Source organism: Rhea americana, unplaced genomic scaffold (assembly GCF_003343005.1).
Source record: "Rhea americana isolate MKP2758 unplaced genomic scaffold, rheAme1 scaffold_131, whole genome shotgun sequence".
NCBI lineage: Eukaryota > Metazoa > Chordata > Aves > Rheiformes > Rheidae > Rhea > Rhea americana.
The window spans coordinates 1,444,513-1,462,510 of NW_028185384.1; the positions used below are offsets into that span (position 1 = coordinate 1,444,513).

Sequence of the window (17,998 nt, forward strand, 5' to 3'; positions counted from 1 at the left end):
AAAAGTAAATGCCCTCTGCACTGTGCAGAGCTTTGGAGACAGTAAGATCTAGCACCCTGCTTTGCTATTCTGCTGAACAGTTACAGAGCCAAGGTACAGCTGAGCCCCGTGCACTTATTCAGGATCCTGCTGCCSTCAGCCACTTCAATCCTCAGCTCTTTTGGCTGATGAAGTGGCCGGGAGGTAAAAGCTGCTGAAGAGGCAGCAGCACTGAGCCCTCCCAGCAACACCTGAGCTGTCTGGAAGCAATTGCTCACAGCTGTGCACAGGGTGTTTGGAGCTCCTGGTACGCAAAAGGCAAAATACATCCCTCTGTGACGTTCCCTGAACATGGAGACCTGGGCATCAAMGATGCTCTCCAAAAAGAAGCAGAGATTATTGCAGAGAGACAAACGTCACTTAATAAATTATTCTGTAATATTGCCTGGCAGTGATCACATGCAGCCATGGAAAAATAAATGCTGTTTTCTTGAGATCTCTCTCTGTCTTTTAGCTTGCCTAGATGGTAGTGTGAGAAGACACCACTGCTGAGAGCATTAGAGAGCTGCCACCAGCCACGCTCCCAGATGTTTCCAGGTTCCTCCTGCCACGTTCTTCAGTGGCATTCCCTGTCCCCTGGGTGCTGGACCAGCACCCCCTGTACAAGCACAGCCCAGAGTCCCCTAGGATTATGGGGAGGAATTTCTTCATCAGCAGCCAACAAAAGCTCAGGGTGGCCAATCTCTGCCAACYGCTGTAGGATGACAGACAAGGTTCCTGGTGATCACCTTCTTCCATGGGTGTCAGCCCGGGTCAYGGCATGGCCTTGATTGCCTGAATTTGCCATAACAGGAGAATAACAGATTTTTGTTGCGCAGCCAGCTGCCTATGGCCAGGAAAGCTGGATTACTCATAGAGCTAAATTGTTTTATCAAAAAACATGCCGTTGCTTCTGGAGAAAAAGCAAGCCAATGACCCAGAGTACGAGCACTAATATCGTGATAGAGTGAACGAGCAAAAACACCAAGGGAGACTCATTCCCTCCATGTCTCTCAAAACACGGGGTAAACAGGACGGCACCCTGGCCTACCTTGGTCTACTCTCAACGGGGCTCAGCGTCCTAGGCCTAAGGAGGAAAGACACCGTGGAAGASTTGCACAAACACCGTTGCAGACCCTGCTGCAGGATGCCCAGAGCTGCTAACACAAAGCAGATGAGGTGAGCCGACCCAGTACAGCTAGCATCCGAGGAGAGGAACCAACCTCCAAGGAAAGAGCAGCGGGTTAATGCGCCCAGTGGTATCAACCGAAAGGCAGGAGTGCAGCGAAACCACAAGAAAGGCTGCAACAGAGAAACCAGCATCCCGAAAGGAGACACGCGTAGTTAATCCTCAGGATCTGTGAGTAACTCATTGCTSATTCTACTTTTAACTGAAAATTAAAAACACATTTTGATTGAAATTAAGGAACTGATTTTTCCCTTGGCTTTTACTCTTGAAAACTCAACACTGRAATAATTAAATCAGTATTGAAGAAAACATCCCTTTGGTCCCAAACTCCCAACCACTACAAGGCAGAAGTGCTGATGAAGGGAAAAGACACTTTTCCTTCCCTTTTCTCAGCAGAATGCAGTCAAGTTAATTCTCTTTTTACCCGGAGCCTGGAATGAGGGCTTTAATTGCCATGCTCTGATGTGTGGTTATTGGGCTTTGGGGAGAAGGATGGAGGAGCGTGGAGAGACTCTGGGTCTGCCCGAAGCTAGACTAAAGCTGGCCACCCAGCTCAACGCCCGCCCGAGAAGCACCGTCACMGCCTTGCCTCAAATACACAGAGGTTTTCTCTGGCCATAGAATTGATTGAGGGAGAAAATAATCCTGTTTTAAAAGATTTAATAGGACCTCATTTCTGGATTCACATTAATTATTTAGATCAGCACAAACATGAAGTCTGCAGTTGAGGGAAAAAACCTTTATGTTTTRGTGCAATAAAGAAGTGGTTTTGATGTTTGATTAGGTTTTCTTTGAACTAGGTAATTTTTCAAAAAATACATTACATTTTACATGGTTTAACCTCTTTGACTTAATCCGTAAAGGCCCCTGTTTCTTCTTAATTCTATTAAAAACGCATTTCTGCTGTGTGCCACATACAGATTTGGTTGGCTTCTACAAAATATATATATTTATATATATCTGTTTGTATGTTTGTTTTTCTTTTGTTAGTGTCTTACGCTTTCAGGACAAAGGACTTTCCTTCTTGTATCACTGGGAAATGCTTAATAGATAATAGATACTACCCCAAAGCAAATAATAAAATGGAAAGACAACAGTGGTTTTTGTTCAAGGCATGAATTGTATCATGACCAAAGGTGGTAGCTCTTTTCAACTGTAAAAACTGAAACTTTTTTCCTCCGGTAAAATGTGCAGGCTCTGGTAAATAAATATTCATTGCAAAACACATTCCTGCAGCTTCACCCATTAAAAACACCTTCCAGATAACTTATATCCTTTTAAATACTCTATGCCTGGAAGTCAGTGCGCTGAGGAGCGAGCTSCTGGGGGGAAGGACTGCACTCTGCACCCACGAGGGAGGCCAGGGCGCCCGGGGCTGGGCACCCGAAATTCCCGACCCCATTCACGGCTCGGACAGACCATCTGCAAGGCGTGCTCCCGGAAACGCACTCGCTCCCGTTCGTTCCGCAAAGAAAAAGAAAATGGATCCTACAGCTATGCTGGGACAAGAAGAAAAAACCTCAGAGAAAACCTCTAGATATTTTTGATGTTTTTTAATTAGATTTGACTTTTTTAATTCGGTTTTCTGAAAGACTTGGCACCACTAAATGCAGGTAAATCTAGACCACATAATAAAACATCAAAACAAAATAGCATTGGCAACTTAACGTTTCTGGGAGCACAACCATGCGTCGCTATCAGGAAAGAGGGAAGAACATCTGGGCTCTTTCCCTGCTTGGAAATCCAGCTGAGGCCCCTTGAGAAACGCGAGAGTCAGCACCTCAGTTAGGGGAYGGCGAATAATTCGGTATCCGACCCTGAACGTTTTTGGAAAGCCTCTGCCTAAACTCTGCCCATTTCAGGAGCCGGTCCACTCCAGAACYGTGGGGGTGTTTTGGCAAAGCCAGGAGGTTGGAATTTAACTAGTGAAATTAAATTTAATAATTTAAGCGATCAGCACGGTGAGGAGAGAGTCGGTTTTCACTTCGGCGGACGGACCGCGCCGTCAGCGCCGTGGCTGCCAGCCAAACTAGCCGGTCCCGCTCGGAGGCCCCCGGCACGGCTGGTGTCCGCGTGCGACCGAGCGTTGGGGCGGGAGGCGAGCCCGGGCGCGCCGCGGGCGCCTGCCCGCGCTCGCGTCCCACCGCGGAGCCACCCGGCGCGCCGCCTGCCGACAGCGTGGAAAAAACCACAGAATCAGGAAGGTCGGAAGGGACCTCTGGAGATCAGCCACGGAACGTAAAAAAAAAAAAATCTTTTTTAAGAAAGGAATAACAGAAGCACTGCTTTCTTTGGCTTTTGCATAGTTTAAAAGCAATTTTCAAAACCAGACGTCACGGGATAGCATCTTTCCTCGAGCTGTAACTCAGCAGCAAGGAGGGACCGCTCGAGCCTCAGGAAAACACTCAGCGAGGACGTGCTGCAAGAGAGTTTGGACTTAGAAGAGTGGTGACACAGGACTGTTCCACTTAAATTAATCTTCATGAAGTTATAATGAATTATAAGTCATAAGTTTTAAATAATGACTTACAATAAAATAATACTAAGTTCTAATCATACGTTATAAATAATTTGTTTAAAACCCAAACAAGACAAAATAGAAGAGCAGGGGAAATGCTTGTACTAGCTCGTAACGCAGCGCAGGAGGGATGGGATTAACCGAGTRCCTTATAGTGCAAGGAGGCGATTTTAAAGGGGTTTTGGAGCCTGCTGCTGGAATATTTTTATTGGCATCCCTGCTCTGCTGTGACTTCTTCTTCTTCGCTCTGAGCCCGGTGCGGGGGAGAGAGGGTCCCCCTCAGTGCTTCTGCTTGCTCCGACATTCAATACGGCTTAAACCAGAGGGTATAAAGGACATAAAAAAATCCCTGCGGGGCAAGAGCTGCCGGGAAGCCCCGGGAGCCACCGGCGGCGGCTCGCCTCWGCCGGCTTCCCGGCGAGCACGACGCAGGCTTGAACGAGAAAGGAATTAAATAGCRGCTCAATAATTAATGCAACATTTTACAGAGAAGGAAAAAAAAAGGAACAACAGAGCAGCATCAAACAAACGCCCCGAACTGCCTTAGGCAGTGAACGGGACGGGGCGGAGCGGCGGGCGCCAGCGTCCCGCGCGCGGCGCCTGCCCCGCTCCCACCCCGCGCCGCGACGGCTCTCCCAGCCGGCCTCACGGGAGGGTCCCGCAGCGCCAGCTCCTCCCCACCTGCAAACATTCAGCTTTCGTTCTGATTTTTTTTTTTTTGATAAAAGAAAAAAGATTTTTTGCTCTGAATATTTTACTTCATCTGAACTTCTAATACTCCATAAAATTATTTCAATAGAAAGAAATGAACTAGCCCTCATATTTATTTTTAAAAGCATCTATTCACTGTTCCAGGAATTTCTGCACTCAGAAAAAGGGAAAAATACTTTGTAACCACAGCATATGGCAGATCTGAATTGTCTTCATTGGCCATTTGGTAATGCACTACATAGAAAAATCTTTCTTTAAGGACATTCATTCCAGCTGCAAAATTATCATTCACAAGCTAGGAAAAGGCAAAAGCAACAACCAGGAAAAAAAAAAAGAAAAGTAGAAAGAACTCCAGCTCCTATCATGCTAGGAGGGGTAAAATGGGCAAAAATAATAAATCTACTTTTATGAGATATTAGACAATGCAGCCTCAATAGAGTGGTATAGGGCAGAAATGAGGGGAAAAAAGAAAAAAATAGGAAAAATTATTGGAACTCATACTGTTAGTGCTATAGCAAAGTAGGACTTCTGCAATACATACATGCATACATATATATATATATAGTGCCTTTCGCTGTACCCGCCTTGCAGGGCGGGCCGGGGAAGCGCCCTGCGCATCGCGCCCCGCCGGCGCTCCCAGGCCGCGGGAACGGAGGTTACTCAGGCCGCAGCGATTTGCTCCCAATGCCTTGCTCTCACCGAAACGACCGCCGCCAGACCCGGCGGGAACGGCRCACGGGAGGGGGGACGCGTCCGCAAACCCCCGCCGCGCGGCAGGGCTGCCGGGCCACGGCGCCACGCATTTTCTCGGCATTTTCTGCATTTCAGGCACTTTTTTCCCTATTTTCTTCCGGGCTTGGCAGGGTTTTAGTGAGACACTGCTCGAAATGTGCTTTCTGTCAGTCTTTGGCTATGACGTGCACTGTCAACCACTGAATAAAAATACACAGATCTAGAAGCTGTGATGAACTACATTCGCTTTCCCACAATTTTGCTTATATGTTCTTACTTATTTTTAAGACACTAGCAGGTTAAATTTGCTTCAGATTGGTACACCTGATATAAATCATTCCGCCTTTCCACATGTGATTTATTTTGCTTATGTCTTCTCAAATTTGGCTCATAAGTGCAATAAAAACAGATCTTGCAAATCCTAGGACCAGTATAAATCTTTTCATACCGGCTGCTTTTMGTTTTATTCTAAAAAGCTTTCTCCTAGCATACGAACGTTTCTCTGCAGACCTTGCAACGTAAGCAACGCAGCACTCAGCTACTACATGAAAACCTGGAAACAAAACGGAGTGAAAGTGGACTGCTACGGTTTCCATTGCTCCAGCCAAAGGAAACGCACTCAACTCACTGCCCGATTCCTGCCGCGGATTTTTTTTTAATCCGTGTGCGCGTGGCTTTGTGTAAGAAGCGACCTGTTCTTTGCATTCACATTCCTGGTGAATTGAAAGTCTCCTTTCTACCATGCCGTAATTTTTTTTCAGTTTGCCAGTGCTTTAACTTCATCTGTCCTGATGAAGCTCGGGAACAGAACCCTCCCTTTGGCGGTTCTGCGCTGAGGGCAACTTCAGCTGCACGTGTCAGAGCACRTATTTACGAAATACGAGAACATTGGCCTTAACCTTAAAGGACTACGGCACATCCTGACGTCATAACCAAAAATATTACTTTCAGTGTCTTTATGCAACCGTACATAATGGTAGAGAGTAAAAACGAGCACGGCACACAGAGAGATGAGAGACAGAGTATATCATAAAACCATTTTAGCACTAATTTTCAGTTATGTGCCTTGCTTTGGCATGGTGATAAATCACAGAAACCCACTCAGATTGTCCCAATCTTGGCAAAATAATTGCCTTAGAATAGCTTTCCACAGTCTTGGGTCCAAAGAGTGATGAACAGTAAATTGAACTGCATTTACTCATTTGAGGAAAAAGTCTTTTTCTCCTGTTTCCTTCAAAGCCACATTTCGGATTAAGCTCCAAAGAGTTTGAGAAGTTGGTGCCTGTGAAAATATCTGCGCTTAGATCAGAATAATAAGTCATCCCAAGGCTTAATTACGTCTCAAAGGGACTAGCGCCACTAGGTATTGGGGCACGCACCTTCAGCCACGCTCGCGGCGCACTGCTGTCCCGGACGCAGCCCACCGAGACGCCCATCAACATACTTTACAGGAGAAAGAAAAGGACCCACATTCAGGCACACCAAGTTTTGTTGAAAAATGCTAAGGAGATGAGTCAAAATATTTTGTTTGTTACACCTTAGGTCCAAAAATGTTTTTGACAAAGCCAAGGCAGGCACCCACCTGGCCTGGTGGGTCAGGGAGCCCGAGCGCTTCAGGACCCTGCTCCAAGACAGCTGCCTGCGCAGGCTCTGCCCTGACATCAAGGACCTGCAAGCTGCAGGATCACTCATAGCAGTGCTTAATAGTCTCATCCAAGGGGCTTGAAGTGCAAAAKCTCTGCAGCTGATCAATTAATCAATGTCCTCGCTGCCGGTAGCAGTGAAGCCAATAATAATGCCCATTTTCCAAGACAAAGGCAGGGCCCAGGGAGCTGCCAGCTTGCCAGGAACCTCAAAAGCAAAATAACGTTTAGATCTGATTGTAGCCAGGGCTCAGCAAGTAAAGAAGCTGTAAATAAAAACCCAATTGACCTGGGAAATCTTTCCTTTTAGACAGCTGTCTTTTACCTATTTCCATACACCTCAGACACCTGCCTTGGGCAGAGATCGATTGCTGGAGCTGCCCAGGGAGGCCTTCCTCCCCCCGCCGACACTAAGCCGAGGCTGGACAGCAGCCCAGAGGAAGGCTCTGCTCCTCGACCGGCGCGGGCGGCCGCGCCGCGCAGCCCGGGCAGCACCTTACCGCCACGCGGCTACTGAATCTTCCAGTCGTGGTAACTAATGTCCAACAGAAAAAGAATCAAGGTTTGAGTCTCTAAAAGCCCAGTTTAACATTCAGATCCAAGAGGGGGTATTGAAGATAGAAGACACGCCGTGAGGCATGTCTGAACGCAGGACATTGATTACGCCACACGGGCAGACCACGGCCGGGCTGCTATACCCTCCCCGAGTCTGGAGCTTGTGTATTAGGATCACAAATTCCTCCGCTTTTTAAGAAAAGCAGCAAATGTCAGCCCCCCTTTACCCACGGGCTGCTGGCGTTGCTTGATGTTGCAGTTCGAACCGCCCCAGCCTCCAGCTTGCAGGACTTTTGAGAAGAGGAAATTCGAGCCTCCCTGCAAACTTCAGACAGCTCCAGCCTGCTCCCCCCGGCCGCTCCCGAAAGCACAGCGACAGAGCCCGCRGCCGAGCGGCGTTTGCGTTTGGTCTATAAAAATCTGTATCTTTGAGTCACTGAATCAAGAGTAATCGACTTTGTCACCAACCTTGCTGCGACCCAAACCAGGCGGGCGAAGCCCCGGGTCTCCTTTGAAGGGCACGGCTCTTGGGCAAGGAGCTGCTCGCAGCAGCGGCCGAATTAGCAAACGCCGAGCGAAGCCAGAGCCCGCGCGCTCCGCCGGGCCCCCGAGCCCCCGAGCCTACCTGTCACCAGGAAGCTGCACCGGCCGGCCCCCGCCTCGTTGATGATGTTGCAGTTGTAAACGCCGTAGCTGTCCCGGGAGAGGCTGCTCACGGTGTACTCCGTCGAATCCTGCACGTCGAACTGGCCCGTCCGCAGCAGCCTGCCGCCCAGGCGCCACTCGTAGGTCAGCACCCGGGTGGGATACGCTCTCAGGACCCGGCAGCTCATGGTGACGCTTCGGCCTTGGCCCTGCCTGATCTCCAGGAAGGTCGGCTCCACGGCCGGGGGGTCTGCGGGGAGCAGAAAAGGCGAGCGTCAGCTTTGCAACCACGTCCCCCAGGCTCTGTGACCACCGTCACGCAACGCAACCCCGCGACRCTACGTGTCCAACGCTGGTACGTGTCGCGTTCGGCCTGCCGGCGCTTTCGGTCGAGGACCTGAGGGGAGGCAAACCCTTGCTGACGGCCGCGGCGCTGCCCTTGGCGAGGGGGCTGCGGCAGGGGCTGCCGGGGCGAGCCGCACCGCCGGACGGACCCAGGCAGGCAAGAGAGGCGCCCCGGGCCTGGACCGCAGCTCCCGGCAGCGGGTCTGCAAAATTCGAYCCCCGCTGAGCAAAACACAACATGAATTAAACACATCCCACATGCAGCGTATGCAAAACCCTAGCTTCACCCTTTTGGTAGCTTAATCATTGCAAAAGAGCAGGGTAACTGGGCAAAGAGACGCCGGCACCCATCTATTCAGCATCGCWATTTAAATTAGATAACACGAAGAAGAAATGTGGAGATGCTTGCAACTTGATGCACAACGGTGACAAGACGTTCTGGCGCTTTAAAAAACTCATCTCTTTTTAAGACCACCAGAAAGAAGAGATTCTGCAAGCCTCCTATGCCAGGAGGAGATGTGAAATCTTTGCATCCATATTAAAAGGGCTGTTCTGCAGGCATAAAATATAAAAATATAAAATCCCCAAGGAGCAATCTTTACAGAGCCCACGTTGTGCTTCTTTGAACGGGAACTCTCTCTTGCCATTACCCACCCAAGAGCATCTTGTCCTTAGGTTCCCACTGATCGGTACCTCCACCGGTGATACCAACAGCCTTTGCACCCGTGGTATTTAATCGCCTACATAACGGAAGCCGGATGCAGCCTGACGCAGCCTCCCTCACCTCCCGTAAATTAGGCACCATGCTTGCACCGGTACCGTTGCTAGTCGTCTCTTCCTTAGAGAAGGCACACAGCTAAAGACAAAACGCTTGAAATTCAGGTAAACTGACATTTTAAACGACGTTTCTTGGAGCTCGCAACAGTCAGCTGCCGTACTGCAGCTTGTAGCAATCCCGACCATCGTTTACTTTGCACCACGATCCAAGCCGCGCTGGAAGTACCGGGGGAGGCTCCCCGGGACGGGGCAGGGAGGTGCCGGAGAGGCGGACGGGGCGGCGACGGGATCCCGGGCAGAGCCCGGCCGCCGCAGCCCGGCCCCTGCCCTCCGCGGAGCGAAGGGCGCGTGCCTCGTACCAGCCCCAGSCCGGGTCCGCAGCCGGCGCGCTGGCTTCGGGACAGCGGCAAATAGCCGCAAAAAAACGACCGGACATCCCAAACCCTCAGCACAGCAAACCTCCTTTCTGTTGATAATATCCCCCAATTTTGCGCTATCAGAAGATTTCACCGGAGCGTGACCACGCTTTGTGCMACGGTACTGAATAAAAAATACAAAATAAGATCAATGCTTCCGAAATTCCTCCGGTCTCTCCCTTCAGCCTGATCTCTTCCCTTTCAGCACAACCCAACAGGGTCTTCATCTGTTCTCACTGCAAAATTTCTCCACCTTATCCAGCTTCACTACTAGTTTCCCAAGGCAGCATCTTGCAGGCAATTTTTGGTTTAAAGATACGAGCTTTCCTAGGCAAAGAAATTGTGCCAGATCTCAGCTTTCTCGAAAGGCAGAGCTATTTAGGCAGCCAAGCCTGCCCTGCCTTCCACAGGCGCTTGTCGTGTTTTCCTCCACCCGCCGTCCTACAATTAGTCCTTCTTTCAGAATCTCTTCTGAAGCATGACATATTACTGACGTCAGAGCAGTTTACTCATCAAATTTGCTCATATTTGCTATTTTCCAGTCATTTCTCCTCCACGAGAATTAAGCTTCCCAGGTTTTCTTTTCACTCCAGTGGTAATAACATTCCTYTCCATACCTAAATTTAATTCATGTTTATTGCCTTTACTCCTCACAGTCAACACTATTATATTTCTTTTTAAAACTGAGAACAATTTTCGTCAATTTTTGAGCAGGCCCAGATTAGCATTTTGTCCTACCATTTTGGAAACCTATTTCAYGTTTCCAAACTGGTCTCCATTTTGCAGTGAGGTTATCTTCTTTGGTTTGTCCTGCTGTTTCCATCGATACACCAYACCTAGCCTTGGGAGAAGGAGCGAACACTAATTCTCTGCTCGCCTCTCCATGTCAGCTATGTTTTTAAAGGCCTTTATGATATTGGCGCTCTYTGCTCTCCAGGGCTAAAAGTTGAAGTTTATTCTCTGTACAAAAGCTTCATTTTGTTTTCCTCTGGCTTATTTATTTATAAGAGAATTTAGCATTATTAACATCTTTTAAATGACTATTGCCCCTGCCTTTAAGATCAAAATAGTTTTTAAAACACACAGTCTCCATTTGCGCATGAACAGATGATACCCAGTGTCAGAAAAGGAAAATTAAGGTTGGTTGCTCATTTATCGATTATACTTCTAGACATAAGAACTTTAATAGAAAAGGAAAGGAATGATAAAAACTATGATATACAGCAGTAGCCAGAGCTAACAGTCTATTTTTACATTTTATGTTTTTACCAGMTAGTGACTTCAGAGCTACAGAGGGTGGTGGCATCTCAGGCACCTTCTGAAAGCAGTGCTGCTCAGCAGCAGACCTGCTCTGTAGCTGTTACGCACTTCTATGCTCTTGATYCATTTGCATTAGCTCTTCCCGAAGGCTTTAGCAATTTGATTTAATTTACTTTGCTGTAGTTATTCCTATCTTTCATAATTCCAGTATTCGTTCTTGAAAAATATATGGAAAGGCCGCAAAGGGAGTACACTTCATTCGCTTAAACAATTATGTTTGGAAAGCAAGCAGTCTGAAGTTAAATTGGCCTTTATATYAATGTTTAATGAATTTTTTTAGCCTAAGTACCTTCCTGTCTTAAGGATTATAAAATGGAAAATGAAGGCTCCCTAGCCATCCAGAAAAATGACAGCAAGTATGTTTGTTGGCTTTAAACCAGACAGCCACTTTTCGTGGTGTGGATCATATCAGGGTCTTTATGGAAAGATTTGTTAAGGAAAAAACATACTATGCAGTGCATTTACCTGCACTATTTGGCTTGGAGAAGAGACTTCACCTGCTATTTGGTTTCTCCAATTTATTGTCTAGCCTAAGCAAATTAATTTGTTTCTCTCAATTCTAGAAACAGAAGCAAAGTAACAAAAACTGATGCTCCTCTGGGTTTCTGTCCTGTCGGTGGCCACTTTTTTGTTTGATTCACCTAGGAGCAATGTTGCTCTAGCAGCAGTGCAGGTCAGCGGCCGAGAAGGAGTAACCTTAATACCGGACAAACACTTCTGGGGCAGAATTTCCACTATAGGAAAAATAAGACGAGCAAGTGAGAAGCGAGTCAGGTAACACCATCCTACGGCAGTCCAGGGACCGACGCGTGCAGAGGAAGCCGGCCCACTCGGCGCCCTCGCCTAGCAGCACCAGCGCCCGCCTGGCAGGGCTCGTTGGGGAGAGGCAGACTAGGACGCGCTGCAGAAAAATACTGCAATACCGTGTAAATCAGGAATCAAAACCACACCTCATCAGCGGCAAAGGAAAAGACAAAAACCCAGTCACTAATGAAGTCCAATCTAACGGAGCCTAATCAAGCGGCTCCATTGCAGACGGAGATCGTGGGGCTACTGCGGGTATTTCTTTGAAAATAGCTGAGCGTTCATTAGCGGTCGGAACGGCCCGTGAGGTCAGCAGCGGTAGGAAGGAGCAGACCCAGCCAAGTCATCCCGCAGCAGGTTTCAGGCGAACGACGGGAACTACTTCTTTAGACAAAGCGCCGCAGCCGTTCGGGCAACTCGCCGCCGTTAYTTCCCCGGAGGTTTAAGGCACGAACGGACTCAGACCCGGCCAGGGACGCCGGGTCCCCGAGCGGCTGCTAGAGCGGGCGGTGGGAGCGCAGCCTCCAGCAGATCCCTGGCTGCTGAAACGCGCGGGGGAAGAGGGCACGGCCGCGCCGCGGGACGCGGTACGACGCCGGCAAAGCCTCGCGCGGCTCCCGCCCGCCCGCCGCGGTCCTCGCTCCCGCGTCGCTCCGTCCTAAATAGACACCCTAAACCTCACATGCTTATCCCCCCTTCCAGCCACGGTCCTGGAGGAGGCATCTGACYGGTGGTCCTCCGCCACAACTCAGCTGCAAATACAAGAGATGTGATTTCCCAACTTGCAAGCAGATACTTGGATGGAAAGTAAGGCTGTTGCAGCACTTCATGCTAATGGGGAGATAGAGGCTTCATAGCCATACACAGAGCGAGGGGTTATAGCCCCACAACATGCCTGGGGGTTGAGGGACCAGGGACAGACAGGGTGGAAAAACCAAAGGAAGGCAGAGCTCTGCCTTTGGGTCTCAGCACAGGTGGGAGCTAAGAGCATGGATCACCATGAGGGGTAACTGATGCAGGAACATGTTGGCAGATGACCTCAGTCATCCCATTTAGCTCTGGGAAAAGGTGATGTCTTCTCCTGGACGCACTGGGAAAGAAGCCAGCTGGCGTGACACTGTTTGTTTCTTTATTCCCGGCAMGCAGGAGTTTGCACTTCACCCGATCAGCAGGAATGAGACTGACTCTAACATCTAAACCTGGGACAACATGCCTTGGACTTCATTCTAGACAGATTCTGAAGTTTTCCAGCTAATCTAAACTTCAGGCCTACAAYGGTCAAGTTTCAAGATAGATAGATTTTGCGTTAGGTGGATTTCAGCGCAAATGTTTTTCTGCATTGGCTCCAACAGYGTGTGGTTTGCAGAAGGACCTAAGGGTCATGGGAGCCCAGTTACTATTCTCAAGCATTTGATAAATTTGAATTTCTGGAATCAAACTGTATCTTCTCATTGCAGACATTTGCTGGGATCTTCCTGGCTGATGACGCTGTCTCGTTCTGGATCTTTGACAAGACAATAAATTTTCTGAAAATGTCAAACAAGCACCAAGTATCATGAAGCAGCTCTGAGTTTTACAAGATTCAATATTTGTGATGAAATGCATGAAACTTTTACAAGAGAAAAATATTCAAATGAACAAACAAGGAAAAAACCTTAGAGTTAAAAAGCCTCAAAAAAGGAGTTAAACTGCAACATTAATCTACCCACGTATCTACGAATCATTATTTGCTTTATTTGACTACCTCTAGCTAGAATGTGACTGTTGAATAATGATGAGTTTCTTTAAAAAGCCACGAAGCTGGTATAACCCACGATGGTTCAGAACCATCTGCTCTGCTGATGATGCTTGGTGTGCTGCAGCACAGCCACCAGCCCCGCGGCATGGCCAAGGGGCGTCTTGGGCAGCGCCGGCTTCTGCACGCAGGTGTGGTTACATCACAGAACGAAGTGACTTCTTACGGCAAGTCAGCTCAAAATTCAAATAAAAATCCGCTTTATAACACCTGTGCTGCAGATCTCCCAGCGTAGCAAGGAGCCCATGCCGCTCATAGTCCCATGGCAGACAGCGAGRACCATGTCCAGAGAAGCTGGCCCCCAATCAGACCCCACCCTGCAGCTCACACGCTTCCCGGAGATGCAGCTGGTGACATGAGAAGTGGAAGGGAAAACTCTGCACTTGCTTTAAAGCATTTCTAAGCTGGGAATTTATTGCACACACAAAATCTGCCAACTTTGCAGGTAGGTCTAAGTTGTGTTTAGTTTTGCTAGCCATGCACTTGGTCTCAAAGTGTTTTATGGATCCATAAAAGATACTGCAATCCCACAACAACGCTGCGATGTAAAACAAAGCCAGTATGCCACAGTATCGCGTAATCATCGCGCTGCGTATGGCTCCAAGTCATACGAGCCGACAGTGCTTGGATCTGCTACCCACTGGCAGCTAGAGGTCATAAATCAGGCCATGCATTTTAGAAGTGGATGCACGGGTTAGGAAAAAAAAATGTACTGAAGATATGTCAAACCCCAGGAACCTTATTTTAAATTCTGCTATGGTGGAAAGGTTCTCAAACACATCTCATCTCATTCTCCCTGGAGCAGGCTTCCAACAGTTACCAAAGGTCTGACCTACTTGGAGATCACCTCAAAATAAAATCTAAAAGCAATCCAACCAAAACTGACCTCCTATTGCATTCCACTGCAGTCTCATCCCATCTTATTCCTCCAGACTGGCCCTACCCAAGCTGCTATTGATAAAATCCTCCCCTTCTCTGCTGCTAAAACCATATTGTTCCTCCCATTCARAGCTCTTCACAGGCTTCCTGGATGTTTCATCAGCGAATACAAGCACCTTCGTTGCGGAGAAACCCGAGAGTCAATGCAACTTGAAATAAAATGGCAACATGACTACCTGATTAGACATGGGAATTGCTATTATTATTTTAGAACCAGACTCCCTGTCTCTCTCCATTTCCTGCGCTTTCTTCTATTTATTTTCCCTGGTCTGTGAGAAACCCCTGGCACCAATCTTGTGCTCAGACTTGCAGCAAATGTCTGGCACCAGTGAGAAAAGCCCGACCACTGGAATAAGCAAGCCTGATACATGAAACATAAATGTTCATCACATCATTTTTGGTCAAATTATCYAAGGGAAAAGAAGAAAAAATGTGAGGCAGGAGGGAAGAAAAAGGGAGTATTATGTCCCTCCACAGGCCAGAAAGTCCCCTGAGTTTCCTTCCCAGGCCAGTTCCTCACAACATTTCAGAAGTCTGAATAGGACCCAAATCCTTGCAGAAAAATCCTATAAAGTGATGTAAATGTGTGGTTTTCATTTCATTTTTTTAATGTTTTTTTCAACTTCTGAACATAACATAAWGTAATAGCTCTCTTCCAGAATTATTTAAGATAAAAACTGAAAAGCAAATAAATCAAAGGCACACAAATATAAAACARCTAAAGGAAATAGCAGGTAATGTTTACTAAAATGTATTGGCTTAAATCCTCCCAATTTCTGCATGCATTTCTAAGAGAGAAGGTAAAATATCATTCAAGTAGTCCACGCAAAAACGTTAATTCTATACTGAACAGAGACCGTTAATTCACAGATAATATTTGCTTCCTCAACAGTCACCTGGAAAATAACAACAAATATTTCACTGTTAAATATTATGGTGCTTCCAGGAATTACTGCTTTAATTAAAAATTCCCAGTCTTTAATTGCAATGAAGGATTTCCACCTCGACTAAAGAAAACTTTAACACATGCGGATATGATTTAGATTTCATGCTGTAAAGTGGAGAGTAAAGTGCACTACTATAAAACAACACACACACGACACCCGCTATCTCCCTAGCAGCACTCAGCAAGGGGGCGGCAGAATGCCGTAAGCACGGGGTGAGATTCCTCCTAGTCCCGGCGCGGCTAGCAAGGCGGCCCGAGGRTGCCAGACACCTGCCCTGGCCAGGGACGAGCAAGAACTCCCGGTTTATCCCACGGCCTTTCAGCGGGTGGCTCTTGCAGGTGTGACAACTTGTAGGAACTGGAAACATTGGCATGTAGAATTTGGTTTCTGCTGTACCAAACTTCCACCACGCRCCAGCTCTGCCTCTGGACTAGAGAGCTAAGCTTTTTCCTGCCGTGATCCAGATATGTACCCCACATCCTCCGACTTTCTTGAAGAGACTAATACCAGTTCCCTTGAAACGTTTAACATCAGAATCATTTTTACGACTACCCAGCTAAACAAGCACTTAATAATTTGCAGGATTGGGCCAAGAATATTACATGCAGAGAGGAGGAATGCTCTGAGACAGCCCTTCCCCAAAACCATCCATTTGAAAAGCAAGCACTGAGAAATAATATGAATCAGTGAAGTTAGGGCATGCACCACAAATATGCATGGTGCAAAACCAACATCTTAACACAAAGCAGGCATGCCATGTGCACTACCCCACAGTCCTTTTGCTGTGCCCCCGCTCCTGCATGCTGAGTTCAGCAAAGAAACACAGCAATTTAGGATTCTCTCTCGCAAAAGGCAGRCTTTAAAGCTGCCGCCATCAATACACACCTTGAATCAATCTTTTTAGTAAATTATTTTTCTGGTCACCATCTGGTCCTTCAATAAAAAAGAAGCAGTGTCAATATATTCGCCTTCCTTTAGGCCAGAGAATCACAGTGTATTTTGGTTATTAAAAGACTGCCTGCTCCCTGCTTTCATACTTGTAGTTAAGGTTCTTCAGAAACATCAGATGCTTCACGAGAAATCTCAAGACACAAAACAGTGAGGAGGAAGTCACCCTCTTCAGGCCATCTCCTGACAATTTACGTCTTTCATGAAAGAAGAAAGATCTTCTGGTACTTCTAGCAATGCTCTGCTAGCTTCTAACCATGCTCTTCCCTCAGAGCCTGCAGTCACCGGAAATACTTTTTCCAGTATTTAATTAAAACTATGAAGATTCTTGACTGCTACATGCACAGCATGACCAGCATCCATAGCAAAGACAGCCTAGCCAAACACATTCCCTTTAGTAGTGACAAATYTAAGGGAATTTCTGCTTCAGTTAGTTCATGCTCTTTCCTCTCCGAGCGAAGGAATGCCTCTCAGACGGCAAACCAGTTAGGGCTTCTTTATCTGCCCCATTACAAARGCAAATGCCAGTGAATCCATGCAAGTAAAAGCTGTTCTCTCAACAGCAGAGACTGCCTTTAGTAGATAGAGCTTGTAGTGCAATGCAGGAAACACCAGCAGGCTCTCCAAAAATCCCCAATATGACACAACTTCGAGGACAGTCTGGACAGACGTCCTTACTGTGCGACTATCTATAYTTCATTGCCTCCCTCTCCCTGTAACCCTCTCATTTTACGTTTAGTTCACCTCTTTGTGACACAAATCCTCTTTCCGCTCTGCCTCTGTGCAGCACGTGGATGCGTGGTGCTGGTCAGTGCTCAGAGGTCCTCTGCGCAGTCACTGGCAGGGTAGGCTGGGCGGCCGGGCGTCCCCCGTGGGCTCCCTGCTTCCCGTTCCCTCTTGCACATCCCCCCGACAGGCGCTTTTGCTTTGCAATCTTGCCAGCCTGCTACGTGCCAAGTGAGACCTTGACGTGGCAGGACCGGACACGCTGCAGGTCTGACACCAAGGGGGACGCTCAGGGCAGCAAGCAGCAACCAGCTRCAGCCCTGACCTACGGTGCACGGTTATTTTGGACACCTACAGTGGGGAAACATCTAAGGAAACTGCTGAAAAAGTGACGGGGTTGGACTTTGAGGCCAACGCAGTCTCAAGGGTGTGATGCAGGACATCATCCCAAGCAAGGAACAGTGCAGCACTGAGTTATTTATACATATTTGGCTCCATGATTAAATACTTCCTATAGCACAGAGCAGAGAAGTAATACTACATCTATTATCTCTGTATTTCTTGCCATCTGAACACACAGGCAACTATGGCTCTGTTTCACCCTTGAGTTCCTCCTTACCACTGTGGGCCAAAAAAAAAAGCAAAAGAATAGGCCATGGATTAGGAAAAATAATTCCTGCACTTTGGATAAGTCCCTAAAATAGAAAATTGCCTGTGACATTCACCTGAATTTTTCTGCACTCAGATACTGCAAGGATGATTTAGGTTCACTGAAGTTAAGATAATGGTCAAAGCCTCCAGATTTTAGTGCCCTACATGAGCCACTGAATTATTTGATGGTGCACAGTGGAATAGTGTTTAGAACAAGATTTTCCAACTGAAATTTTATGCAGATGGTGATAAGTTTTTTTTCCAGCCTTAACAACGTATGAATATAAATTCTTCCCATTGGAAGTATCATCACTTTTTA

At 47.5% G+C, this 17,998-nt stretch overlaps 1 protein-coding gene across 1 annotated transcript in view; it reads right to left on the reverse strand.

The window, feature by feature from the left end:
- The window catches only part of MDGA2 (MAM domain containing glycosylphosphatidylinositol anchor 2), a 209,667-nt gene that overhangs the window by 57,347 nt on the left and 134,322 nt on the right, over window positions 1-17,998 (reverse strand). Inside the window, exon 9 of the mRNA XM_085297875.1 lies at window positions 7,992-8,261. Coding sequence (XP_085154001.1) covers window positions 7,992-8,261 — 270 coding nt within the window. The remainder of the gene's footprint in view (window positions 1-7,991; window positions 8,262-17,998) is intronic.